A 22688-nucleotide genomic window follows, 5' to 3' on the forward strand; every position below is an offset into this window, starting at 1 on the left:
ATTTATTTGTCTGATGAATCTGACGATCTCATATTAGATTCATATTTTGTTGTATTTTCTTATTAAATTCACTGTAAAAAAAAAAAAATCTAACATCCTAAAAACAGAGAAGTAAAAGTGCCTAATACATAAAAATCAGGGGTAGAAAGCATTTGAAAAAACATAAGCAAATACAGATACATTAGAAAGAAAAGGAAAATGTATTTATTTATTTGTTAGAGATGTTTTACACTAACAGAGAAGGCTTTGTCTGTCCTGTGATCACAACGAACATGTAATTGCACCCGAGATTCATTTAAACCACATTCATTGGTGGTCAAAGAATGATTTTGATGACGTTCGAAAAAGTTGTGCACGGAAATGTTGTTTTGTTATGTGCACATTACCACGGAAATAATATCTAAGTGCTATTCTTCATCTTGCATGGATACGTTTCTGCTGTATTGGCATGCAAGTTGTAAATGCAATTCAGCCAAAGGATATCCAGACTTTCTGGATACATATATGGATGGATGTTAATGCCAGGTTTGAAGGGGCCTTAGTTTGACCATTCCCAGTGGATTTTTTGATCCAAAAAATTCGGAAAGAATCTTTGAGAACCAAATCTCATCCCGCTCCCGAAGACAGCACTTTAAAAGTCATTCAAATGCCCTCTAACTCCCAGTGTAGAGTAATGAGCTTTGGGTGGAAAAGCAAAGGCAGGAATGATTCACACGCATAACAAGCTTCACCAGGAACTGCTTTCATCCACTTAGCTTGGTTCCCGAAACTCTAGATACTCAGCACAGCTTGGGTCCGCAGCCCATGGAAAAAAAGTGTCGCTTTAAACCTTGCGCCTCAGATCAAAAGCATTAACTCACTAACTTTCTGTTCTCTAAGATAGATAAAGCTAAATGTCCTGTGTGAACATTTGGTCTATGTTAGTCTTGGAAGTTCCAGATAACCTGTTGAATCGCCTATATATTAGAAGTCCCTTTTAAAGGCATTTCCTTGTCAGGAGGAGATAACATCACAGAGTGCACAGATTCAGTGTTCCTTCAGATAACAGATCAAATGCAAATCATTAGCAACAACATATTGTCTTTTTATGTTAACGGTGAGCTTCAAAGTATAAGTCCATCTGTGAAAATGTTTTATTTTTTTTACTTTACAAATTTTATTTCCAGCACTACAATTTGAGTGAAAATTTGTGTTCAAAAATAAGCATGAATGTCTTCTATTAGATTTTTCCCTCTTTTGCTCTGTGTAAAAACCTGATGATCATGCTATCCAGCATGATTTGAGAATGGTCTTAGATGATCATCTTTCATCAGAAATTTGTTTCTTTTTTTCTTTTTTTTTAATCAAAAACTTTAAAACTATGGTTTACGATTTAAATTGAATTTTGAATACAAGATTTTCAATGTGGACTTCCACAGTATACCTGTGTATACTGTGATTTCATGTTTTCAAAGGTGTTAACATCACTCCGTTTCAAAGAAATGTATTTCTTTTGCTAGATATTGTATGCAACTTACTTAAATATCAGTGCCATATCACTTGAATTGAATGCTTATGCTAACTGTAGTTTGGAAAAGCAACTAATTTCTCATCTTCTTTTGCAGTCTGTTACCCAAATTGCATTCACTTAACAGCTTCAACTAGTGGTGAGTGTACTGCTAACATGCCTAATATGTGTGTAATTGCTTGCTTTTAGCTGTGAAGGTCAATGCTTCAGTTTTTTCCTGTACCTGAAGATGTTTTTTGGTGTACTGTCATGCAGGGCTGGACTGGGACAAAAAATCGGCCCTGGCATTTTGGCCCAGACCGGCCCACTACATATGATCATAAACACAACTGATCTTTGCATGCCCTTGAATATGTATACCAACTCCTATTCATTAAAACCACTAATGCCATGTAATGAGTGAGTAAAAGTTAACAGATGAAATAACTTTTCAAATTTTTGGTAAATCTGTAATGAGTGGACCTCTGTCCCTCACCAGGGTTGTTCGGGGGCTTGCTCCCCCGTAAGAAAATGTTTTGCTTTTTAATGTTAAATTCATCAATCTGGTGAGCTTTGAAAGTTCAAAATTAAGAGCTCCAGCCCATATTCAGTGTGCAAATTGAACAAAGAAAAACTCTTTTAGTTGTGATATAGTGTCTGTCCACGTTACACTACTACATAATAATAGTTATAAAATTAATCCCATGACAGTAATAGTCATATATTGTAAAACAAATGCACTGAAAAATAAAAGAAACTTTCATAATTAGTTTTGTACTAATTTCTATACTTGAAAGAGATAAACACATGATATCTTTTATTTTGACAGAAACTGCATCGAGCTTTAATTTTGGTGGAAATCATGGTTTACAAACGCGTCTCATTACAATTCTAGTAAAATGCGTAATCATCAAATATGTAGATGTGGAAATAATGCGTAATGGGTTCCTACACTCATACCCTAAGTGTTCTGAAAGTAGCCTAGTTCTGCTTACCGCAGTTCTCTACACTCAATATTTTCTCTCCTTATCCTATGAAGTATGAGATGTATCGGCCCAAAAAGCACGTCGGCCCACCGGGAAAGTGCCCGGTCTGCCCAATGGCCAGTCCACCCCTGCTGTCATGTCATTCCAAACTGTTATGACTTTCTGTGGCTACTTGCTTTTGAAGAACACAAAGGGTGGATTGTGAATAAGACTCTGGAAGCTCTCTTCAGTAGATGTGAACTGAACTGAGACTGAAGCCTCAAGCATCTTATATGCAAAAGCACCATAAGAAGTATCATAGATGCAGTCCATATGATTGAAATTCACAGTTCAAATCTTCTAACATCAGCACATCAGTCAGTATGTTAGCTCTGTGTGATGAATAGTCCAATTTCTTTAAAGTTATATTTTTGGATATATATATATATTTATCAGATAGGATAGTGTAGATGAGTCAGGAAGCAATGGGGAGGGGAGAGAGGAAACAATAGCAAAAGCTCGAACGCAGATCGCTTGAAGCACAGCTGCACCATATGTCGGAGCGCTGTTGCGCCGATGGATAGTCCACATTTAAGTTGTTATTTACTGATAATCATCTCCTTTAGTGAGCTGTTAACTATTTTGACTGGATCATTAAGTAACTAGGTTGAACTTGAGAATCGTATCTGTAATTTCTTGATTGAGTCAATTTGCTCTGTTTTGTGAACTGGATCACCAGATTCATTGAGAAGATCTGAATGAATGAGTCCTTCACACACACAAAAATATCACTATGCTATTTTAAAGGTGCATCTTTGTCATTTTGCTGAATGACAGTCCTTTTTTAGTATTTTTGAAAGAGTGGCCAGAATTTTTTTTTATAAATTCACCTTTTTTGTTTTAGTTCTCCACTAAAGAAAGTCATACATGTTTGGATTGATTTTTGGTTCAATAAATAATCACAGAATGCTCTTTTTTTAGTGAACTACATTCTTTTGTTCAATTCACTCATTTAAAAATTTTGCCATTTCAAAGGTAGAGCTGTTCCAGCTAGCATTTCTTGACCTTGACAGGAGCAGTATAAGACCCCTCTGCAAACTGCAGACAGTTAGACGCTGGAGCCTATGACACATAACTATTTCCTTTGCTCAGTTACAACCAGCTGTGCTTGTGATGTTGGCATGAAGTCAAGAGGCCCGTGAAGTTAAGCCCGGAGCAAAACTAATGCTGTCACTAATAAGCATGCTTTAAGGACGCTACGCTCCCCTCCCCTCTCTTTCCATTGGCTACTCATGTGTTTCCCTCTCATCCTTTGACAAGATCAGTGGGGGGTGGCGATCCCACCTTGCATGGAAACGCAGAACAGCTCAGTTTTTTCCCTTAACCTGCCTTTTAATGCAGAACTTCAAGATGATCAGAGACTCAGTGTTACAACGCTAGACAGCTGCCGCAATGTGACGTCTCTGTTAATATATTTAAGAGCTCTTACATTTATCCTGCTACTTCATTCCTACGATGTGCTATGGATTAGTTTCACCTGGTTTGATTCAGTTTGATTCCTTTTTGATTCAAATTTGATTCAGTTTGACACCTGAATCAAATCTTTTTGGAGTTTTTCACAAATGACTTGTCCTCAGAGATTTAGATTGTATTTGAAAATGTCAAAATAATCAGCTTTTGTTGGAACCGATAGCGTTTAGCTTTACATATCAAAACTCAAAGCCATCAAGCCACTGAAAAGGTGGAAAAATATTAAAACCTTCAAAATCTTGGTCTGTACAAATAGTTTATAGACAGAACTTTTGGTCAGTGCTGCATGCTCACACATGCTCTGATGAGAATTGCACTGACTAAAGTTTAACCAATAGATTTGATTTGCGAGTTGAGTTTTCCCTTTTGCAGATTGCTTTGCTTTTAAATTGTTCAAGATGTCGCGTCATGCATTCAAGCATGTTGTTTTGACACAGTCATAAATGATCAATTGGAAAGATCTGAAAAGCAAAACAAGATGGAATTTGGTATTTCACACATCCTTAATGGGTTTGTGTTGAGAAAAGGTGGCATTCCTGGGCCTCGATCAAACCAGCCAGTAGAACATTTCTGTCATTCAACTGTGGCGAATTATTAAATTCCACCTTTGAGTCGCTGATGTTCAAGTTTCAGCTTGGACATTTTGAGGTCACATTCCATTGTCAAAGCCCAGAGGATGGCTGGGAAATGTATGACACTTTTTCAGTCCAATTCTTGTCAAAAGTTAGACCTGAATGTCTTTTTATGGATGTAAAAGAGATTTAATATTTTTTACAGTGTTTAGAGCTTAAGTCAGCTTTATATTGTATTTGTTGAACAACAATAATCTGGGGCTGCTGAAATTTATTTGCATAATATTTATTCCCATGTACTAAAAAAAGTCCAAGTCTGCCCACTTGATTAATTTTAGATATTTTTTTGTGTGTTTGTAGATTTTATAGATATTATTTATATTTTATAAATTTAGTTTCAGTGTCACTTTAGATTTTTTTTTTTTTTTTTTTCAAACATGTATTTATTTATAAAATGTCAAATGTTAATTTTCAAATCATTCATAGGTACTGCCATAGCAACTCTTTCCCCGGAAACTTCAGGTTGTGCCTCCCCTGGACTTGGCTGCCCAGGTAGGAAGAAATATCCTTATTATAACTTTTAATGCTGAACACATTCCTCAAAACATGTATTTGTTTCCTGCATAATTAGTTTACCCATTCTAAACCATTCTCATCAAAGACTACCTTTTCTTGTCGCATCTGTACGACTTTGCTAATTAAAGAATATTCATTTGTCTCTTATCGATTTCATTTATTCTCTTTTAAACTAAGGTATTAAAAAAAACTTTTCCTGGAAAATGAAATATAATACTTAATTTGCAAGTCTTAGACCTTTAGTTTTGGGTAAGCACGCCAAACAAAAACAGCTTTCCTTCTGCTCATTAAGACACCCCTAACCTGAACCTAATAAACATCCATCATCAGCAGGGAGCCATGAGAATCCTCAGGATAAATGTCCTCAGCAATGTCCATTAAAGGTCATTGTCCCATTTTAACCATTTTGCTTCTTTCCCAAAGGTCTACTAAAATTTCTTTGCATAATATTTATTCCCATGTAGTAAAAAAAAAAAAAAAACACATTTGTGCCTAGAGATTGGACAGTCTTCTTTTAATAAAGTTAGTCTTCTAGGTTTAGAAATGTCTTGTTAACCTTTTCTTCTCATCATTGAACTATACTTCATCATAGTTTTTTTTTTTTTTTTCATTCATGATATGCCTGCAGAATATCATGGAGCTAAAACATCTATGCAGAGAAATCTATATTTGTTTATCAGTGTAAATGAAGTGAGAAGTTTCTGTGCATATCTTTAAAGTTGGATAGGGTTTTTTGGGGGTTAGGGAACCACAGGTTGCCTCCTTGAAATTCCATTATGATTAATTATACTTTAATGGTTGTCGTATCTGAGGGGGAAAGAAGCATAGGTAAAAAAAATAAAAATAAAAATAAAAAATTGACCTATGTATTTCTAAGGACACACGAGGTAGTATTTAATCTCCTGGGTGTTTGTAGATAATTACTAGTAACAGACATAGGAGCTTTTCAGCACTTTATGAGAATTTGATAAAGGCAATGAAACTTTCAAGCTCTCATAATTCATTGTGCTAGTTTTCAGGGGATGCTGAACTTAGCAAGGGCAAGTAAAAAACAAACATATGTTGCCCAATTTTTCTTGACATATAAATATATATTTTTTGTTGTTGAAAATGTCAGATTTTTCATTTCTGGTTAATCCCTTTTTTACATTTTCATCTCACGCTATGCTTGTGATTCACATTGTGGTTAATTTGCTCCACAAGTTGTTCTTGCTTTTTTGGTTTCATTCTAACCGCCATTTCATGCCCTTCTTCCATCCCTGCCACCAGCAACATTAACTGTTACCACCGCATCCATTGCCACCACTAACATGATTCCTACTAATGCAACAACCCACGGTAAGCATCCACCTCTGCCTCCTCATCATTTTATGCCTGTGTTCCTTTTGTTTCATGAGAGTAATGTCTTTTGCCCAATGCAGAACAGGTGGTGGTCAACTCATTTGGAGAATATCCTTATTTGCTGCGAAAGTAATGTTCCATTTAGAAATAGAGGATGTTTTATTTTTGCCAGTGGCCCTGTTCCAGAATATTTAATGACTTATAAAAAAAATTAAAAGTAGAATTGAAATAGTGCCAACGAGAATGGTTGCTTTATATGGCACATAATGTCCCTAGTTTTTTTTCATGTAATGCTGCAGCATTGTTTTAAAGTAAATCTGTCTGGTTGAAATGCTAATATCTGTCACATCATGTGATTTAAAAGTTTGTAAACAGTATTAATTCCTTTTTAAATGTACTTTTTTCTCTCTTTTCATCTTTTTTTATTTTGTTCTGGCGTCAAATAATGTAGTAACAATGCAGTTTGTCTTCATTTGAATAGATGCTTAATTGGCCAGTTTACTTTGTATAACTAGTTTACCCAACAATGGGTTTCATCATTTATTCATCCTTTTAGGAAGTGTTTAAATGATTACAGAAATTTTATATGTCAAATGTCATCTGTCAAATAATTCACTGCATATTCCAAGTCAAATATAAAGTATATCTACATTTAAAAAAAAAAAAAAAAATGTTATGAAACGAATGACCCAATAGATTTACTCGTTTTTGAACTTGAATATGGATGCATGTCAGTAGAGCTCATTATCTCTCTATTTTCATCATCAGCTCTTACTACTACTCTTTCATACACAACTACTTCTAGCATGCCTCTAACCACAACTTCTGGTAAGCAAATATCTAGGTTTCATACTGTTTTATATTCTGTTTAATGAGGTATGATAAATGCCCTCACTAATACATGCGCGGGGCTCTGCCTCTTTATACCAACACTAGTTCTACTCACACCTACTACTAGTGCTAAAACAACAATTACAACATGTAGTATATTAATTGCCATTAATATACATATATGCTGTTTCATATTTCCGCACTAACCAAACTTTTAACATTGTCATGTCTATGTGTGCCATCATTAGCACCAACTACATCACCTTTAATCCACTCTAACCCGCCACCCATCAACCCTGGTAAGATATCACTTCTGCACAAGATATTTGATCAAATACCAATTTTATTAGCACAAATGTTTAACATTGTCTGGAATCTGCTTTTAGATCCATTTGATTGTATTTGGCAGTTTGTTTCTAATTATTCCAGTTTTAACTTTATTTAATATACTGTAAGACTAGAAAAAAATTGACACTTAAGGGGATAGTTCACACAAAAATATATATTTTTTGTCATCACTTACCCACCCTCATGTTGTTCCAAACCTGTATGAGTTTCTTTCTTCTGTTGAACACAAAAAATATATATTTCAAAGAATGTTGGTAATCAAACAGTTGATGGTAGCCATTAACGTCCATAGTAGGAAAAAATATCTTATTTTGTGTTCAACAGAAGAAAGAAACTCATACAGGTGTGGAACAAAAAAAAACTATCCCCTTGCTGTTTCCATTTTTACAGTTTTTTCAATTGGATAAAATATTGGCACAAGTTTTTGCAAATACCTTTAACTGCCCAACAAATAAATTTAAAATAAACAAAAATGACCAATCAGCAGAAAAAAAAGTATAAGGACCCTTGTCTCATGTCCTCATGCGTAGCTTTTTGTTCGTTTACCTAAGCCATTCATCAGTCACTTAATCCATTCCTTCATCTGCAGCTGCTGCTACTAACTCACCTCTGTCCAACAGCAAAACCAATGGTAAGCCAAACCTGTTATCTGACATCATACATGGCTTGCTTGTGCTTACCAGTCACTGCTAAACCTTCATTTGTATGGGCAGAATGGGAGCGGCTAGCTTGTCTAAATAGAAACGTGAATTAAAAGATTGGTATATTAATCAGAAAATTTCTGGGTGTAGATTAAAGGCTTCATACCTCGTCATTTTATATATATATATATATTTATATATAGTTATCTAATATTACCGTAAAAGATAATTGGACGAATAAACACCTTTCTAACTCCATTTTGTCAATTGTCTGCTGTGTTTAGCTTAGCTTAAATTTGTGAATTTGTTGTTTTTTAGACTTGACTTCTACTTCCTGCTTTTTTTTTTTCAGGTCATAGCAGTCTTTAAACACTTATCTTCCCTCTTCTCTTTCATTGCATATTCTTAAATTCCCTAAATGTGTTCAGCTAAAACCTTTCCTGGCAGCTATTACAGTTCTCTACTGTTCTCTTGCTCTTTAGCAAAGCTTCATTTCAAAATAAACTACTATTCTTTTACTTTCTGAATAGCATCCTGTGTATATTTAATATAATCTATTTTTATATTTTTTAGTATTAGTAAGTCATTTAAAACTAATTAATGGCTTGTTTATGATGCTAATACTATATTTCTATCATTCCCTCTGTGCTAACATTAGTATTGCCTTCCTGACAGTTCTCCTGAAATCCTTGACCTGTGTTTCTGCTGTATAACTTCATTTTTGCTTTCTTTAAAGTCCTCATTTAGGTATTAACCCCTGGATTATGTTTGTGCTTTATTTGTTTCAAACAGTCATTTTGCTAACTTCTATATTTAGAATGGGATTTTTTTCAGGATGTTTTCCAGCATATTGTTTTGTTTTGTTATATGGTGCACTGTATATCTGCAAAGATAAATAATAGCTTGCTCTGACCTCTTCATTTTTACCAAATCCTGGATCCTCTGCTAAATAATTGGAGCAGAAAAAGAGAGGGCTGCATTTTTGTGGTCACTACTGCGGTTTACTCCTCACGCTGAGACTCCGTCCACTAGCTCTCCCCCTGCTAGGCCTCTTGTTGCTCCTGCTCCCCGGGGCCCCAAAACATCACTCGGCTTCATCTCCACACCCCTCATCTGGCCTGTGAGGAAGAAAGTTGAGGCTGCCGTCACTCGGCCACACAAACGTCCCGTCATCCATCTGACCAAGCCGCCTGCCCAACCGACAATAAGCATGATGAATGAATCCCACTGGCTGAAAACATCCACATTGGCCTCTGTTGCCAAGAAAACAGACTCCACAAGCATGAGGCCAGCCTATTCCCAGGTGAAGCCTCCATGGAAACCAGATTCTCACAATCAGAGTGAAGACTTTGAGTCTTTCCAGGTGGCGTCACTCAGTAATCGTAAGAATAAGCCGCTAGCTCCTCAACTGGTCCTGAGCGATAGTGACAAGAACAGCACAGAGATACTTGATTACCCATCTGGTTTTGGCGCAGAAACGTTTTTTTATGACATTGACTTGGATGATGATGTCTTCAGCCTTTTTGACTTTGATTCCACCTACTCCTTGGATGAAAGCTTGGCCACTGCCATCCCACATAACATGTCTTTCTTAGAAATAGAAAGTGTGCCTACTGTCAACGCCATGACTTTTGGACCTGTGAGACAGGCTGTTAGCAAACATGAACATTTACACAGTCAGTCAGACCTTAGTTTACCCTGGGCTATGTCAGAGTTGGCAGAGGTCTCAGAGCAGCTCGAGACAGACAGAAAATGGACACTTATCCCTTCTCCCGGCATCATTCCGGGAGGAACAGGTGTGCAAATGATCCAGCCTGAACTCAAGAGTCTCTCTGGCCAAACAGTAGCATGGCCAGAGCGGTCGCCCACACACCTTGTGGATATAAAGCTAACAAGCACTGGGCCCTGGGGCCTCTCTGAGGCAACTGCCACTAAGGACACCTTTAAAGATGTGCAACACGGACAGAAAAAGTCCACCATCGTGCCCACAGCGGTTACACGTGAACAGATAGAAACATTAGCAGAGGGTTATGTTAGGACAAGCTTGACAGAACATGAGTATAGTATTACCGATACCACTCCTTCCTTTTCTTCATCAACCTCCCAACAGAGCTCTTTCGACTATCTCCCTGATCAAACTATTTTACTCATAGAGCCTTTGGCAGCGAGCCCTCTCGCTCTGCAAGGCAGCTATCCCCTCACAACAGAGACACTTGTTATCTCCTCTCTCTCTCCCTCTTTTAGTGTCGAGCCGGTGACTGGACTGCTTATGGATTCAACCCGCAGTGCTGCCACTCTCATTGAGCCTCTGAGTTCATTGCCTACTGCAGGGGTTCAAAGTGACTATTTAATGATAGAGGCCATCAGACAGAGTCTATTGTCTTCTTCGCCACACACTGATGTTTTCCCATCTCTGACACCTGGCTCAGCCCAAAGTCTCTTTATCTCTGATACCAAAAACAATACTGACCTGGTTTTACCCTCAATGAACAGTCAGTTTATCCTCTCTGAAAACCCACAAGCTGTTGACTCCAGCCAATTCCCAACTTTGTATCCGGGCATCACAAGCGACATTTCTACGTCAATAGTGGGTAGCCGGTCCAAATTAGATTCACCTCTGGTGCTGGAGCCGTCGCATGTAAACAGATTGCCAGACACCTTTTTCAGAGGCTTAAGCAGGCAAGATGATGTTAATCCTTCAGAGACTGATCTGAGGGACTTGTCGCATATGCCTCATATTTCTGTCAGCGCTAGTTCAGAATTACCATACGGTTCTGTGGTGGCCCTGACAGATGAATGGAAAGATTCTCAGTCTTCACCCCTTAATTCAGACTCTCAAATGAAAGTGGAAAAGATAGAGGCATCGCCCACATTCAATTTGCCCTCCCAAAATATTTTAGATTCTGGCTCAGAACATGGCATTGTCACTTCAGCATGGTCAGGCTATTCCGGGGAGAGTTCCCAAATTTCATCAACTGAAATATTTCCCTCCCTTTTGTTCAATTTGATAAGTAAGATTGGACCAGATGAGGCCTCACCTTATGAAACCAAATTCAGATATCAATCAGAGACAATGGACATTTCTAACTTCATAAAGCCTGCTGATGTCCTTCCTTCTCAGTTTGAAGGAGATATTTATCAGGATGGATTTGTTATTTCTGGTGCATATAGTCGAATAAGCAGTCCAATCCACACATATGTTGAAGCCACCACTACCACATGGTCTCTCAATACAACTTCTCTAAATATGTCAGAGGTCTCTAAGTCATTTAACCAAAACAGCACACATGACTCTATTGGTTCACATAGTAACTCCGCAAATACGACCACTAAGCAGATTGTGAGCCATTCAAACACTATGTTAGCCTATGAATTGATTCACAAATTTGAATCATTTTCAGTGAACTTCCCACACACTCCTCCTCCTTTGCAAATGACTATGACCAATTCAGATCTGTCATCTCGTACCCGACCAAACCCTGCTTTTCATCAATTCTCCACCTTTACAAGCAGCATGTCATCTGAACTTGAATCAAGTGCCTCCATTCCAGTCCTTCAACCCCCCAAATCAATGGACATCTCAAGCAGCTACAGTCAAGACCTGCTGGACACTAAACATGTCCACTCCTCAATAACAAAGCAGCCATTTTGGGCCAAGAATGAATCAGCAAACCCCTCCAGCCACAACCACAATGTGCTCGTTGTTCAGCCCGCCACCACAGATAGCGAGACGCATCCGTCTCCAGCTATTGACGACCAGTCTTTTGTCCCCACAAATGGCACAGTCGACACCCCGACCAAAGGAGTCAGCGCAGGTTTTGGCTCTGTGTACACTGGTGCCACCAATGGGACTACTACAGAACTGGCCCCATGTCCATGTAAAGCTCCCTTTCATATTACATGTCTGTGTGGACTTTCAACCGGGAACAGTATGTTTTCCAATAACAATCTAGAACTTAGAAAGAAAGATAGCTTCTTTTATTGCTGAATCCTGACTTTCTGAGCAAGTGATCGTAGAATGTTGGGTTGTTCAATTGAGGGGTAAAAATCACGTCTTCTCGGTGTGCAAATTTTCATTTTTGATTCCATGTGATTTACTAGAAGTAGTAAGATATTAACCATAGCCAGTTCTGACAATCATTGAGTTTCAGTGCTCTTCGTGTACTGGCTGTTACTCACTCACTCAAATTGAGTGCATAGGTTCTTGTAATTATCCACATTTTTATCATTCTTCCTTCTTAGGAGACTACCTTATTTAATTATTTTTTACATTGAACAGTTCAGCTTTACTTTCAAGAAGAATTTGCACTCTGATGATTTTATGAGAGAAGTGTGCTATCTTAGGAAACTCTCTCACATTTTCAATTTGTGGAAATCATTTTTTTTTTATTATTATTTTATTAAATGTGGAGTCTCCTAAGAAAGTCTTGGCATGGTGTAGTTATGCATTATAAAGTAGTCCAGCACTAACAACTCAAGATACATGAGAGCCATCTTGTGATAGAAGTGCAGCATAGCAGTAGATCTCAAAATACATGGCATTACATCTATACTGATTTTTTTTATTTTTACGATACTTTGGATAGATTTGATTTAAAAAGTGATCTTGGAACCACATTTGTTCAAAATTTCTCATTGCTCATTTCCAAGATTTTTTATCTACTGCTATGCAACACAGAAAAAAGGTGAATGAATAAATGGTGTTTTGATTGATAAAAAATACCTTATTGTCCTTTTACAGAGGAAATTTTCTACAGAATATCCCTTGTGGTTATCGATGAACAACCGAACACCCCCAGGGATGTTAAGATGATAATTTCTCAATGGGTATATATTTGTTTTGTTTCACTTTTTAATACATTTTAAGTCTCTATTAATGGATATTATGATAATATTATGAATTCTGAAATACTTGGTTTGCAGATTGCACCAATATAGCATGTTTTCCTCTTCTGCATTAGCTCTCAATTATATCTCTTTCTAAACATGTTGCTGCTTTCTAATCAATTTCTGTGATTTTTACAGCTTAATCAAACGTTTCAGAACTGGAGCTACAGAGTTTATGTTAATAGTGTCAGGTAGGGTTCTTTTTACTTGAAAATGAACATCTCTTTCTTTTATCTAACGATGACTGTTAGCAATCTTACTCTCATCCCCTTTTCAGTCTCCAACCTGACACTGTTCTCTCAAGGGCCGCAACGATACGGTAAAACATTTCAACGTTCATATCTCTTTTTTATCTCTTTTATACTAATGTAATGGTGACCATGTTTCACAATCTTTTGTTTTCAGTTGTCTAATTTTTTTTTATGATGTTGCATTCTACTTAGACAAACCTACATGGCCCTGCTGGTGTATAAGAATACAACTGATGCAAGTCTGACAGAGGCAGAGATTAAGAACAGGCTGAGAAGTGCCCTTGCAATTGGAAATGGCTTGATATTGGACAGTATGATCGTGAATTTAATGGGTATGGCATGCTTCTTTGTGTTCAGTAATTCAGTAGCCCTGCAGGTTATGACTAAGCATTTGCATATTGCTAAAAAAAACATTATCATTAAGATCTCCTAAAATATGGCTGATATGGTATTCATATCAGCATGGCATTTATTCACTTATGAGTAAAACCTTTTAATGAGAAAAAAGTACTGAGTGCACCTTTAAGGAAGCACATAGGCTGGAAAAGTTTCAGAAGATTTAATTCACATTTATTTGTATAGCACTTTTCACAATACATATCGTTTCAAAGCAGCTTTACATAAAATGCATGTATCTACACGTTGCATGTATGTCTGTTACCAGAGGTGACTCTGTCCAAGTAATGTATCACAGAAATGTACATCATGTACGTTAGCTAACTGCATGTATACAAATCATGCAGTTAGCGAACAATGTATTAATTTAAGGCTCATTGAAGTAATGAAAAATGTTGTTAACAAAATGATATAGAAAATTTAGCATAGATGCATGTTGATTCAGAGTTTGCTTCGTCTGTAATGCTCGCAGGAGTTGGAGTCTTCTCGAGTCATCTGTGATGTGATGTGGCTCCTCTTGAAAAAGAAAAAGAAAGGTTTGTAATTGAATCCTTTTAATCCTGTACCTGTTTGGTTGCATTGCCTCAGAAAACTGCCAGGCAGAGGACTTCCCATTCCACTACAGATGGCCAGAGAGCAGACCCACAGTTACCCAGTATATCCCCTGCTTCCCTTACAAAGAGCAAAACGCATCCAGGACTTGGTGAGTAGACACTTATACCTTCTGATCTAGACGCAAATAAGAATAACCTACTAATTAATGCGCAGTTACAACCAGTAATCATGTTTTAGCAGGTTTGTTAAAAAAGTCAATTAAATATTTTGCATTTGTTTTTTCTGCTCTTTAGCATGATTAGCCAGTATAATTATACATCATTTTGGGGCCTCCCTGACCGTGGAAACTGCACTAATATAACAAGCATTTTCATTTCACAAGGTTGGTTCTGATCCATACTGCACACAGTACTCTGGAATCAAAACTAGCTTTAATAACTCTTACTGTCAATTCAACAGAGAATGCAATGGAAGTGGCCGTGCAGCTCGCTGACATCACCAATAATGAGCTGTCTATAGAGGAGGTGACACAGATTGTCTCCAAGTTGAAAGAGCTTGTGAACATAGCCAAAATCAATGCCACCCTGGCCAGCACTGTGGTCACTATCATCTCCAATGTCATGGTCAGCTCAGATGCCGCTCAAAAGGACAACTCAGAGACGTATGTGCTCTTACCTACACTGTAGAAAATACGGAGTTTGTTGCACTTAAAAATGAAGGCAACAATTTGCATGAATTTTTGGAGTTGAACACATTTAATTAAATATCTTCAGTAAACATCAAATTTCCAGTTGTCATGACTTAAAATCCGGCATCATTGTAACAACTGCCTATTTAGATTATTTCTTTCGCCGTATGAACTTCTATGCAAACGAGTCCCTACGGTTAGCGGTTTTATGGTTTTAAATAGTTGGAATATTACATTCTTCGTTTGCATGTCTACATGTCATTTGAGAGCAAAGCACTTGTTGTCTTAATTCAAATGACTTGCTTTGCTTGTTGGTGTGACTTAAAACATCAGTGTGTATTGTAATAGAAAATTGGCACAGAGAAAGTTTAAGATGTTAGGGCTTTCTCAGCATTATTTACTTGATCTAAGAATATATTTGTTACACAATATTTTCTCTCAGATAAAATAGTGTATCTTCAGTCCAGAAGTTTTTAATCGTATCATCTGTTCCTCTTCTTATTGTATCGTCATGTGTCTTGGCTTAGAGCTCTCAAAGCAGTGGATGAAATGGTGCAGAAGATTGAGTTTGATGGACAGTCACTGACCATCACATCCAAATATCTGGCAGTAGGAGTTTCTGCCCTCAACACCAGCAATTTTAATGGGACCTCGTTCAGTGCGTTTATGGCGACAAACACGACGGACCCTCAGGTAAATGTTATGGCACTTCTCTGCTTTACATGTCATTAGATGTGGCATTTGACAAGTTTTTACTGTATGTAAGTATGTGAGTGTGTTTCTGCTTGATGGGGGTCTATATCTGGTAGTACGTGTATATTTGAATATGTACTGCACATAAAATCTGCTTAAGACTTCCTACAGTGGGCTGCCCAAACATTCGAGCTGTACTTTTTGCTGCCCAAATATTTTAGCAGTAAAGTTTTAAAGTAATCTTTAGCAGTTAAAGCAGTGTAATGAGAGGTGACGTTTATGGACCATGCCCAGAGGGTTGCACCCATTGATTAAGAGCCAACGATTCCTGGAAAGTTGTGGGAGGAAAAAGCAACATTGTTGAGTCTGAGAGTGACTCAGAAAATGACACATTTTCTCTCCTTTCAGTGCATGAGTGTCAGAATGTATATTTTTGCAAGTATTTAAGTGGATTTTGTTTATTTATAGCATGCTCGCAGCTTTAAATCGTTGCTTTTTTGTACAGTATGTATATAGTTGAGATTCACTGAAACTGTTTAAGGGATTTTAAAGAATTAAAACTACAAATTAGCCAAACGAAAGTTTATATTATCGCCGGAAGGCCCCATTTATACTACATATTAGGTTATACAACCAGATGCCTGTTCAGTCTATTTTTTACTTGAGATCCTGTAATGAATTAATTACTTTTTTATTCTGGCAGATGGTGCAGTAACGTCTTCAAATGCAATTACGTACATTGTAGCTCCTAAGAATACTATTTTGGGATAACACAACCTGGAGATTTCACCTTTGGTTCAGTAACACAGGACATCTGGGTGTTTATGTTACTCATGAGCAGATCCCCCGTTGTTTGCATGTCCATTTATTGAACATTTTGACTGATATTATTATGCAGACATGCGATGAGTACGTTTTTCTCCACAGATCGATTTTGAGTCAGAGGCCCAGAACGCTTTGGCTGTGGTCACTCTACCTGCAACACTGCTGCACAACCTGAGTAATTCACAAATGGAGAGAGTGTCCAGAATAAACTTTATGTTCTTCACCAGGACAGGGCTCTTTCAGGTGAGCATGAACCAAATTAGCTTTTTTTTTCTATCGTTGTACTGTACATTTTTCTGTGAAAAAGTGTTTGTGGTATTCTATAGCCCATTCACATATTAAAGTAAGGCTTTATTTAAAGGGCTGAAGAACAATGTAATATTGACAATTCTTATTGATATTTCTGTCAATAGCACTTTGGATCATTAATGGTACGGTAATGAATATCTGGACATTTTCTCTCAGTGCTGAGTAAACTAACTCCTCAGAATAAAATCTGCATTAAATTGCGTAACATACACTACCTTTAAAACTAGTTTGGGGTTTATTCAGCAAGGATGCATTAAATTGATCAAAAGTGACAGTAATGTCTATTTTAGATAAATGCTGTTCTTTTGGACTTTCTGTTCATCAAAGCATCCTGAAAAATGAGCACTGAAGAATGGAGTAATAGCTCCTGAAAATTCAGCTTTGCCATCACAGGAATAAATTACATTTGAAATGTTTTACTGTAGTTGTGATCAAATAAATGCAGCCTTGGTGAGCATAAGAGTCTTATTTCAAAAACATTTAAAAAATGTACCATCCCAAACTTTTTAAACGGTATGTTATTAATTTGATTAACATACACTGTATATCTAATGATATGTTCCTTATCTGAATGCATCATTTATCACTCACTAATAGCTAACAAAAGTGATATACTCTGTCCATACTTACAAAACTGATATATTGACAAAAATTGAGGTGTAATTTTTTGTATCTGACTCGCCCTAAAACTAAGACGAGCAGATTTGTTCTGACATTCAGTTTCATTTCTTTTCAGGATCAGCAAAGTAATGGCAGGTCATTGAACAGCTATGTGGTGGCTAGCAGTGTTGCCAACTTCACAATCAAAAACCTGCAGGATCCCGTCAAGATCGAGATTGCACATATGAAGTACCAGGTACTCAGCTTTTCTTTTCTTTTTTTGTCAGTAGGGGTGGCTAAAACCAAAGTTTATTGTATTGTTTATTGGCGTTTTTGCAGAAACTTGGATTTTGTAGATTTTTCTATGAGTAATTACAGTAACTATTAGTTTTATTAGTTTAACCTTCCCGTCAATTAAATTTCAAAGCAGTCATTTTCTTCCAAAAAAAGGAATTGTGTCTAACATCTAACACTCTTAATGTGTCTGTCTGTCCTCCAGGAAGAACCAAAGCCTCTTTGTGTGTTTTGGGATTTCAGCCTTCAAAGTGAGGGTAAAATAATTTATAAACAGTCCCATATGAAGCTGTACATGTAGACTTATAGTAAATGCATAATATCCATTTGTCTCCATTAGATCATACAGGGGGCTGGAATAGTGAAGGCTGTGAGGTCAGTCCGGAGTCCAACAGCAACAGGACCGTCTGCTTGTGTAATCACCTCACACACTTTGGCATTCTAATGGTGAGATTTGTGGGATTGGCAGCAAAATGACCCAACAGAGTGGTTTCTTGTATTAAGCCAATTTGACAGACTGAAACAACGTCGATGTGTCTTATGTGTCATCCAGAGTGGCTAATCACACCTGAAACAGACAGGGCCAAATACTTGGCAAATAGCTAATCAGGGATCTTCACTGTAGTTTGGCTCTATACGCATGTAATATTAACACTAGAAGTGCCAGAATTCCATAACTACTAGAACTGCCGCAAGCGGTCATTTTGACCGCTAGATTCCAAACTCTATATCTTTAATGATAAATACCCAATTGAGAGATTAATGCATTTATTGTATTAGGATATCTTTTAAAAAACAAAACAACACCAAATTGTACATTTAAACAAGTTTAATTATACATCTATAAATAATAATATCCGTAGATGTCCAACAAAATGACGGAGTAGCCTATGTTTTCATGTTTACACTGTTTGATCGCGCCCGCGCCTAACACACACACACACACACCATATTCCAGCATTGCAATCTTGACATCGCAGCCTGTTCATTATAGCCATAATAAAATATAATAATAAAATAGTCAACCTAACATATAAAAATTCCACTGCTCTGTTTATATAGTCAGTAGTACAATTCGTACCATTTTGCACATGTGAAGAGGATGATTTTTTCCGTCGATATTGGAACGTGAGTGAAGTACAAAGCCTATAATAAAGAATAGTTTACCATCCAAATACATCGCAAATGTTGAAACATTTTGATTCTAATTAGAGAGTTACGTACATGAGCCCAACGCCGCTTACTTTCACTTTCGCTTGAAAGTAGCCTATTTCATTTTGGCTTGTTTATAGTTATTTTTTCCATTCTTGTTCTGTTCTGAATATCATTACATTTAAAGGATTTGTTGTGGAATATGTTTTGTGTATTTTTTTACCACATTTTATTGTTGTGTATACTGGTATATATGTATAATAATACCGCAAAATTCAGTGCGGTCAATCTGACGGTCCATGGCCGAAATAGGTAAATATGTTAATTTGTTTTTTTGCCTTGTGTAATTTATATGAAAAATATTTTAAATGGAAACGGACACTTAAATGGACACTTTTAGGAAAAGTCAGGTACCAGCAGGATTTTATTTATTTTTTCAACAAAGTTATTGCAGATATAAAATTCAAAACGGTCAAAATTACCGTCATGGCAGTTCTAGTGTTAAAGGTGTACTTTATATTATGCTGGTATACCATTTATGGCAGTCGTGTGAATGAAGTATTATGCAAACATTATCAGTGACATTGTAGAAATTCTTTATTCACAGCTAGTCATGATTTATGCATTTCATGATCCAAAGTTAAGCTTTTTTGTACTATTAAACCCAAACATTTAAATTGTCCCATAGTTTACTCACCCTCAAGCCATCCTAGGTGTTTATGACTTTCTTCTTTCAGCCGAACACAAAGTTATATTAAATCATATCATGGCTCTTCCCTGCTTTGTAATGGCATTGAATAGTGTCAGAGTTTTTAAAGCTCCAAAAAGCGCCATATTAACCAATGGGTTATTAAATGTCTTCTGAAGCGAAGCGATGTATGAAAAATATCCATATTTAAAACTTTATAAACTATAATCACTGGCTTCCGGCAACGACCATTCGCGGGTTCACGAGAGAGTCGAGTTCCTCTTCTTTTATATCGAAATCATCCAACGTTTTTCTTTAAAACTACACATTTTAGACTTCTAATTCATGACCAGCGTTTTGTTTTGCTCTATCCTCTGTGCTTCCACGTTCGTCAATTCTCACCTAAGCTTACGCTATGTCTACGTCATACGTCGGGAACTATTTCTTTAATTTCCTTATGTAAAACTTACATCCCTTATATCTATGGATGTGTTTTTCATATTTCAGCATAATTAAACACGAATGAGACGCATACAACTCTGGTGAATGTCATTATTGATTAACTTTGCCTCGCTTTTGTCTTTTAGGACATCTCTGGAGCTTCTGCGCAGATAGATGAGAAGAACAACAGGGTTCTTACCTTTATTACCTACATCGGCTGTGGCATCTCAGCCATTTTTTCAGCAGCAACAGTGCTCACATACATCGCTTTCGAGTGAGCAGCGTTTGACTTTTAAACCGTGTTTTTAACGACTCATCTATGTGAACGCATTGTGAAGTCTTACATTTGGCTTTCCAATAACGGCTATTAAAATTCTGATGTTTTCTCAAAGAATGTCTTCATCAGCTCTGCACAATATCCAGGATTGTGTTTTACCCAGTTTAGGCTACACTCTCCTCTTCAAGCCCTAATAATGTAGCATAAAATTAGACTGCTTGTTGCTAGTGTTTACAGTAATTATGCTATAGTAAATAATAATTTTATTCAGTTAGGAAGATCAAAATTGATCAAAAGTGACAGTAAAGACTTTTACATTGTTACAAATAATCTCAAATAAATGCTATCAAATAAAAGGTATCACTCTTTCCAAAAAAAAAGTAATAAAAATGTAAGCAACTCAACTGTTTTCAACATTATACTGTAGATAATAAGGAGTGTTTCTTAAGCACCAAATCAGCATATTAGGATGATTTCTAAAGAATGACACTGAAGAATAGAGTAATGATGCTGAAAATTCATCACAGGAATAAATTACATTTTTATATATTTTTAAAAAGATGACTTATTTTAAATCGCAATAATATTTCAGAATATTGTTCCTTTTACTGTGTTTTTGATCAATTAAATGCATAGCCTTGGTGTGCATAAGAGACTTTAACAAATCTTCTAGACCCCAAACTTTGAAACGGTAGTGTAAATGGCTAAAGGTGCAACGGAATTGCAAAGACTCATTGTTTTCTTTGAATTAAATCTGTAGGAAGCTGCGGCGAGACTATCCTTCCAAGATCCTGATGAATCTCAGCACGTCACTGCTCTTCCTCAACATGGTGTTTCTTCTAGATGGCTGGTTGGCTTCATACGAAATTGAGGGATTGTGTGTGGCAGTGGCTGTTTTCCTGCACTTTTTTCTTCTCACTTCCTTCACCTGGATGGGCTTAGAGTCCATCCACATGTACATTGCCCTGGTCAAGGTCTTCAACACCTACATACGGCGATACATCCTCAAGTTTTGCATTGTGGGATGGGGTAAGTCCTACACCAAAATTCCTTTCTGTTTGTCAATGTTCAATATAACATGAGATCACTGCGTTGAACATATTAAGCAGTGAGAAGATCTGACTGTGTTTTCAGGTGTCCCTGCAGTAATTGTTGGAATTGTGTTGGCTGTGGACAAAAATTATTATGGAAAAAACTATTATGGAAAAGGAGAGAATGGACAGGGCACAGAATTGTAAGTTTGGCAAATTCAAACTGGCCATTTTTTAATGTCAAATGTGAAAGTTGAATGCAACAGATTTGTGTAGTTTACATTCTTAATAAAGAATGAATTTCTGTTGGTCTGAATGGTCTTTTACTTTCTTATTCTGTTGGTTTTCCCGGTCTTTCTTTCTGTAGCTGCTGGATTCGTAATCCAGTGGTATTCTACATGACGTGCGTGGGCTACTTTTCCATGATCTTCCTGATGAATGTTGCCATGTTCATCGTGGTCATGATCCAGATCTGCGGGCGTAATGGCAAGCGCAGCAACCGAACACTCCGAGAGGAGATCTTACGTAACATGCGAAGTGTGGTCAGCCTGACGTTCTTGCTGGGCATGACCTGGGGCTTTGCTTTCTTCGCCTGGGGTCCGGTCAGCCTGGCCTTCATGTACCTCTTCTCCATTTTCAACTCCTTACAAGGTTGGTTTATACTTACACCATTTTCATTATCCTGTACATTTAAAGACCCCATGGAATCAATTGATGCTGGGCATGATATCTTTCATGTGCTGACATATTTCCTATTTATACATACAAATTTTTACCACAAAAGCCGGTATTGTCCACTGTCAAGGCATCGCGAGTTCATGTTTTACAGCAGAAAACGACAAGCACCCTTGTCGTTTGTGAACACAACTCGATAAGTCTGTTTTAGCGAATCAGCGCACAGTATTCAGGTCAGGTGACAAGGCTGTTGGTCACTTTGAAAAGACGCGCTAGCTGAGAGGACTTTTGTCAAACCTGACTAAAAGTGATCGAGGATGGATAATTTCAACAAACTTGATGAACCCGTGATATCTTCTTTGGGGCGTGAAAGGAAAATAAAAGCTCCGAGAGGAGATTTCCCGTTTTTGCTAATTAACTTCCCAATTGGGAGAGGGTGTGCAATTGTCAAAGAGTTTAATTAAACGTTCATGTTATATATTTTGGTTGCATTTGTGAGTTAATAAAAACGTAACTGGTTGTGTAAACTTGGCACATAATATCTAAATATCGATAAATCAATCGATATAGCCCTGAATCAAATCCTAATTGTATCGCAGAATTTGTTGAGCTATCGGCATTGTATCGCTGGCTGAG

The 22688-nt window shown here is 37.0% G+C and overlaps 1 protein-coding gene across 15 annotated transcripts in view; it reads left to right on the forward strand.

Moving 5' to 3' along the window:
* The window catches only part of adgrg6 (adhesion G protein-coupled receptor G6), a 42648-nt gene that overhangs the window by 14327 nt on the left and 5633 nt on the right, over nucleotides 1-22688 (forward strand). For 5 of the 15 annotated variants that reach the window (XM_084091817.1, XM_084091806.1, XM_084091813.1 and 2 more), the window contains 18 exons: nucleotides 5040-5105; nucleotides 13032-13117; nucleotides 13316-13368; nucleotides 13455-13496; nucleotides 13621-13760; nucleotides 14413-14527; nucleotides 14673-14761; nucleotides 14839-15040; nucleotides 15595-15760; nucleotides 16688-16828; nucleotides 16999-17016; nucleotides 17631-17750; nucleotides 17994-18045; nucleotides 18129-18235; nucleotides 20216-20343; nucleotides 21107-21375; nucleotides 21481-21580; nucleotides 21745-22028. In XM_084091817.1, coding sequence (XP_083947943.1) covers nucleotides 5040-5105; nucleotides 13032-13117; nucleotides 13316-13368; nucleotides 13455-13496; nucleotides 13621-13760; nucleotides 14413-14527; nucleotides 14673-14761; nucleotides 14839-15040; nucleotides 15595-15760; nucleotides 16688-16828; nucleotides 16999-17016; nucleotides 17631-17750; nucleotides 17994-18045; nucleotides 18129-18235; nucleotides 20216-20343; nucleotides 21107-21375; nucleotides 21481-21580; nucleotides 21745-22028 — 2178 coding nt within the window. The remainder of the gene's footprint in view (nucleotides 1-5039; nucleotides 5106-13031; nucleotides 13118-13315; nucleotides 13369-13454; nucleotides 13497-13620; nucleotides 13761-14412; nucleotides 14528-14672; nucleotides 14762-14838; nucleotides 15041-15594; nucleotides 15761-16687; nucleotides 16829-16998; nucleotides 17017-17630; nucleotides 17751-17993; nucleotides 18046-18128; nucleotides 18236-20215; nucleotides 20344-21106; nucleotides 21376-21480; nucleotides 21581-21744; nucleotides 22029-22688) is intronic. The other 10 variants (XM_084091815.1, XM_084091820.1, XM_084091811.1 and 7 more) reach the window with 3 other exon arrangements.

Source organism: Abramis brama (genome assembly GCF_963993115.1).
Source record: "Abramis brama genome assembly, chromosome: 18".
NCBI classification, from domain to species: domain Eukaryota; kingdom Metazoa; phylum Chordata; class Actinopteri; order Cypriniformes; family Leuciscidae; genus Abramis; species Abramis brama.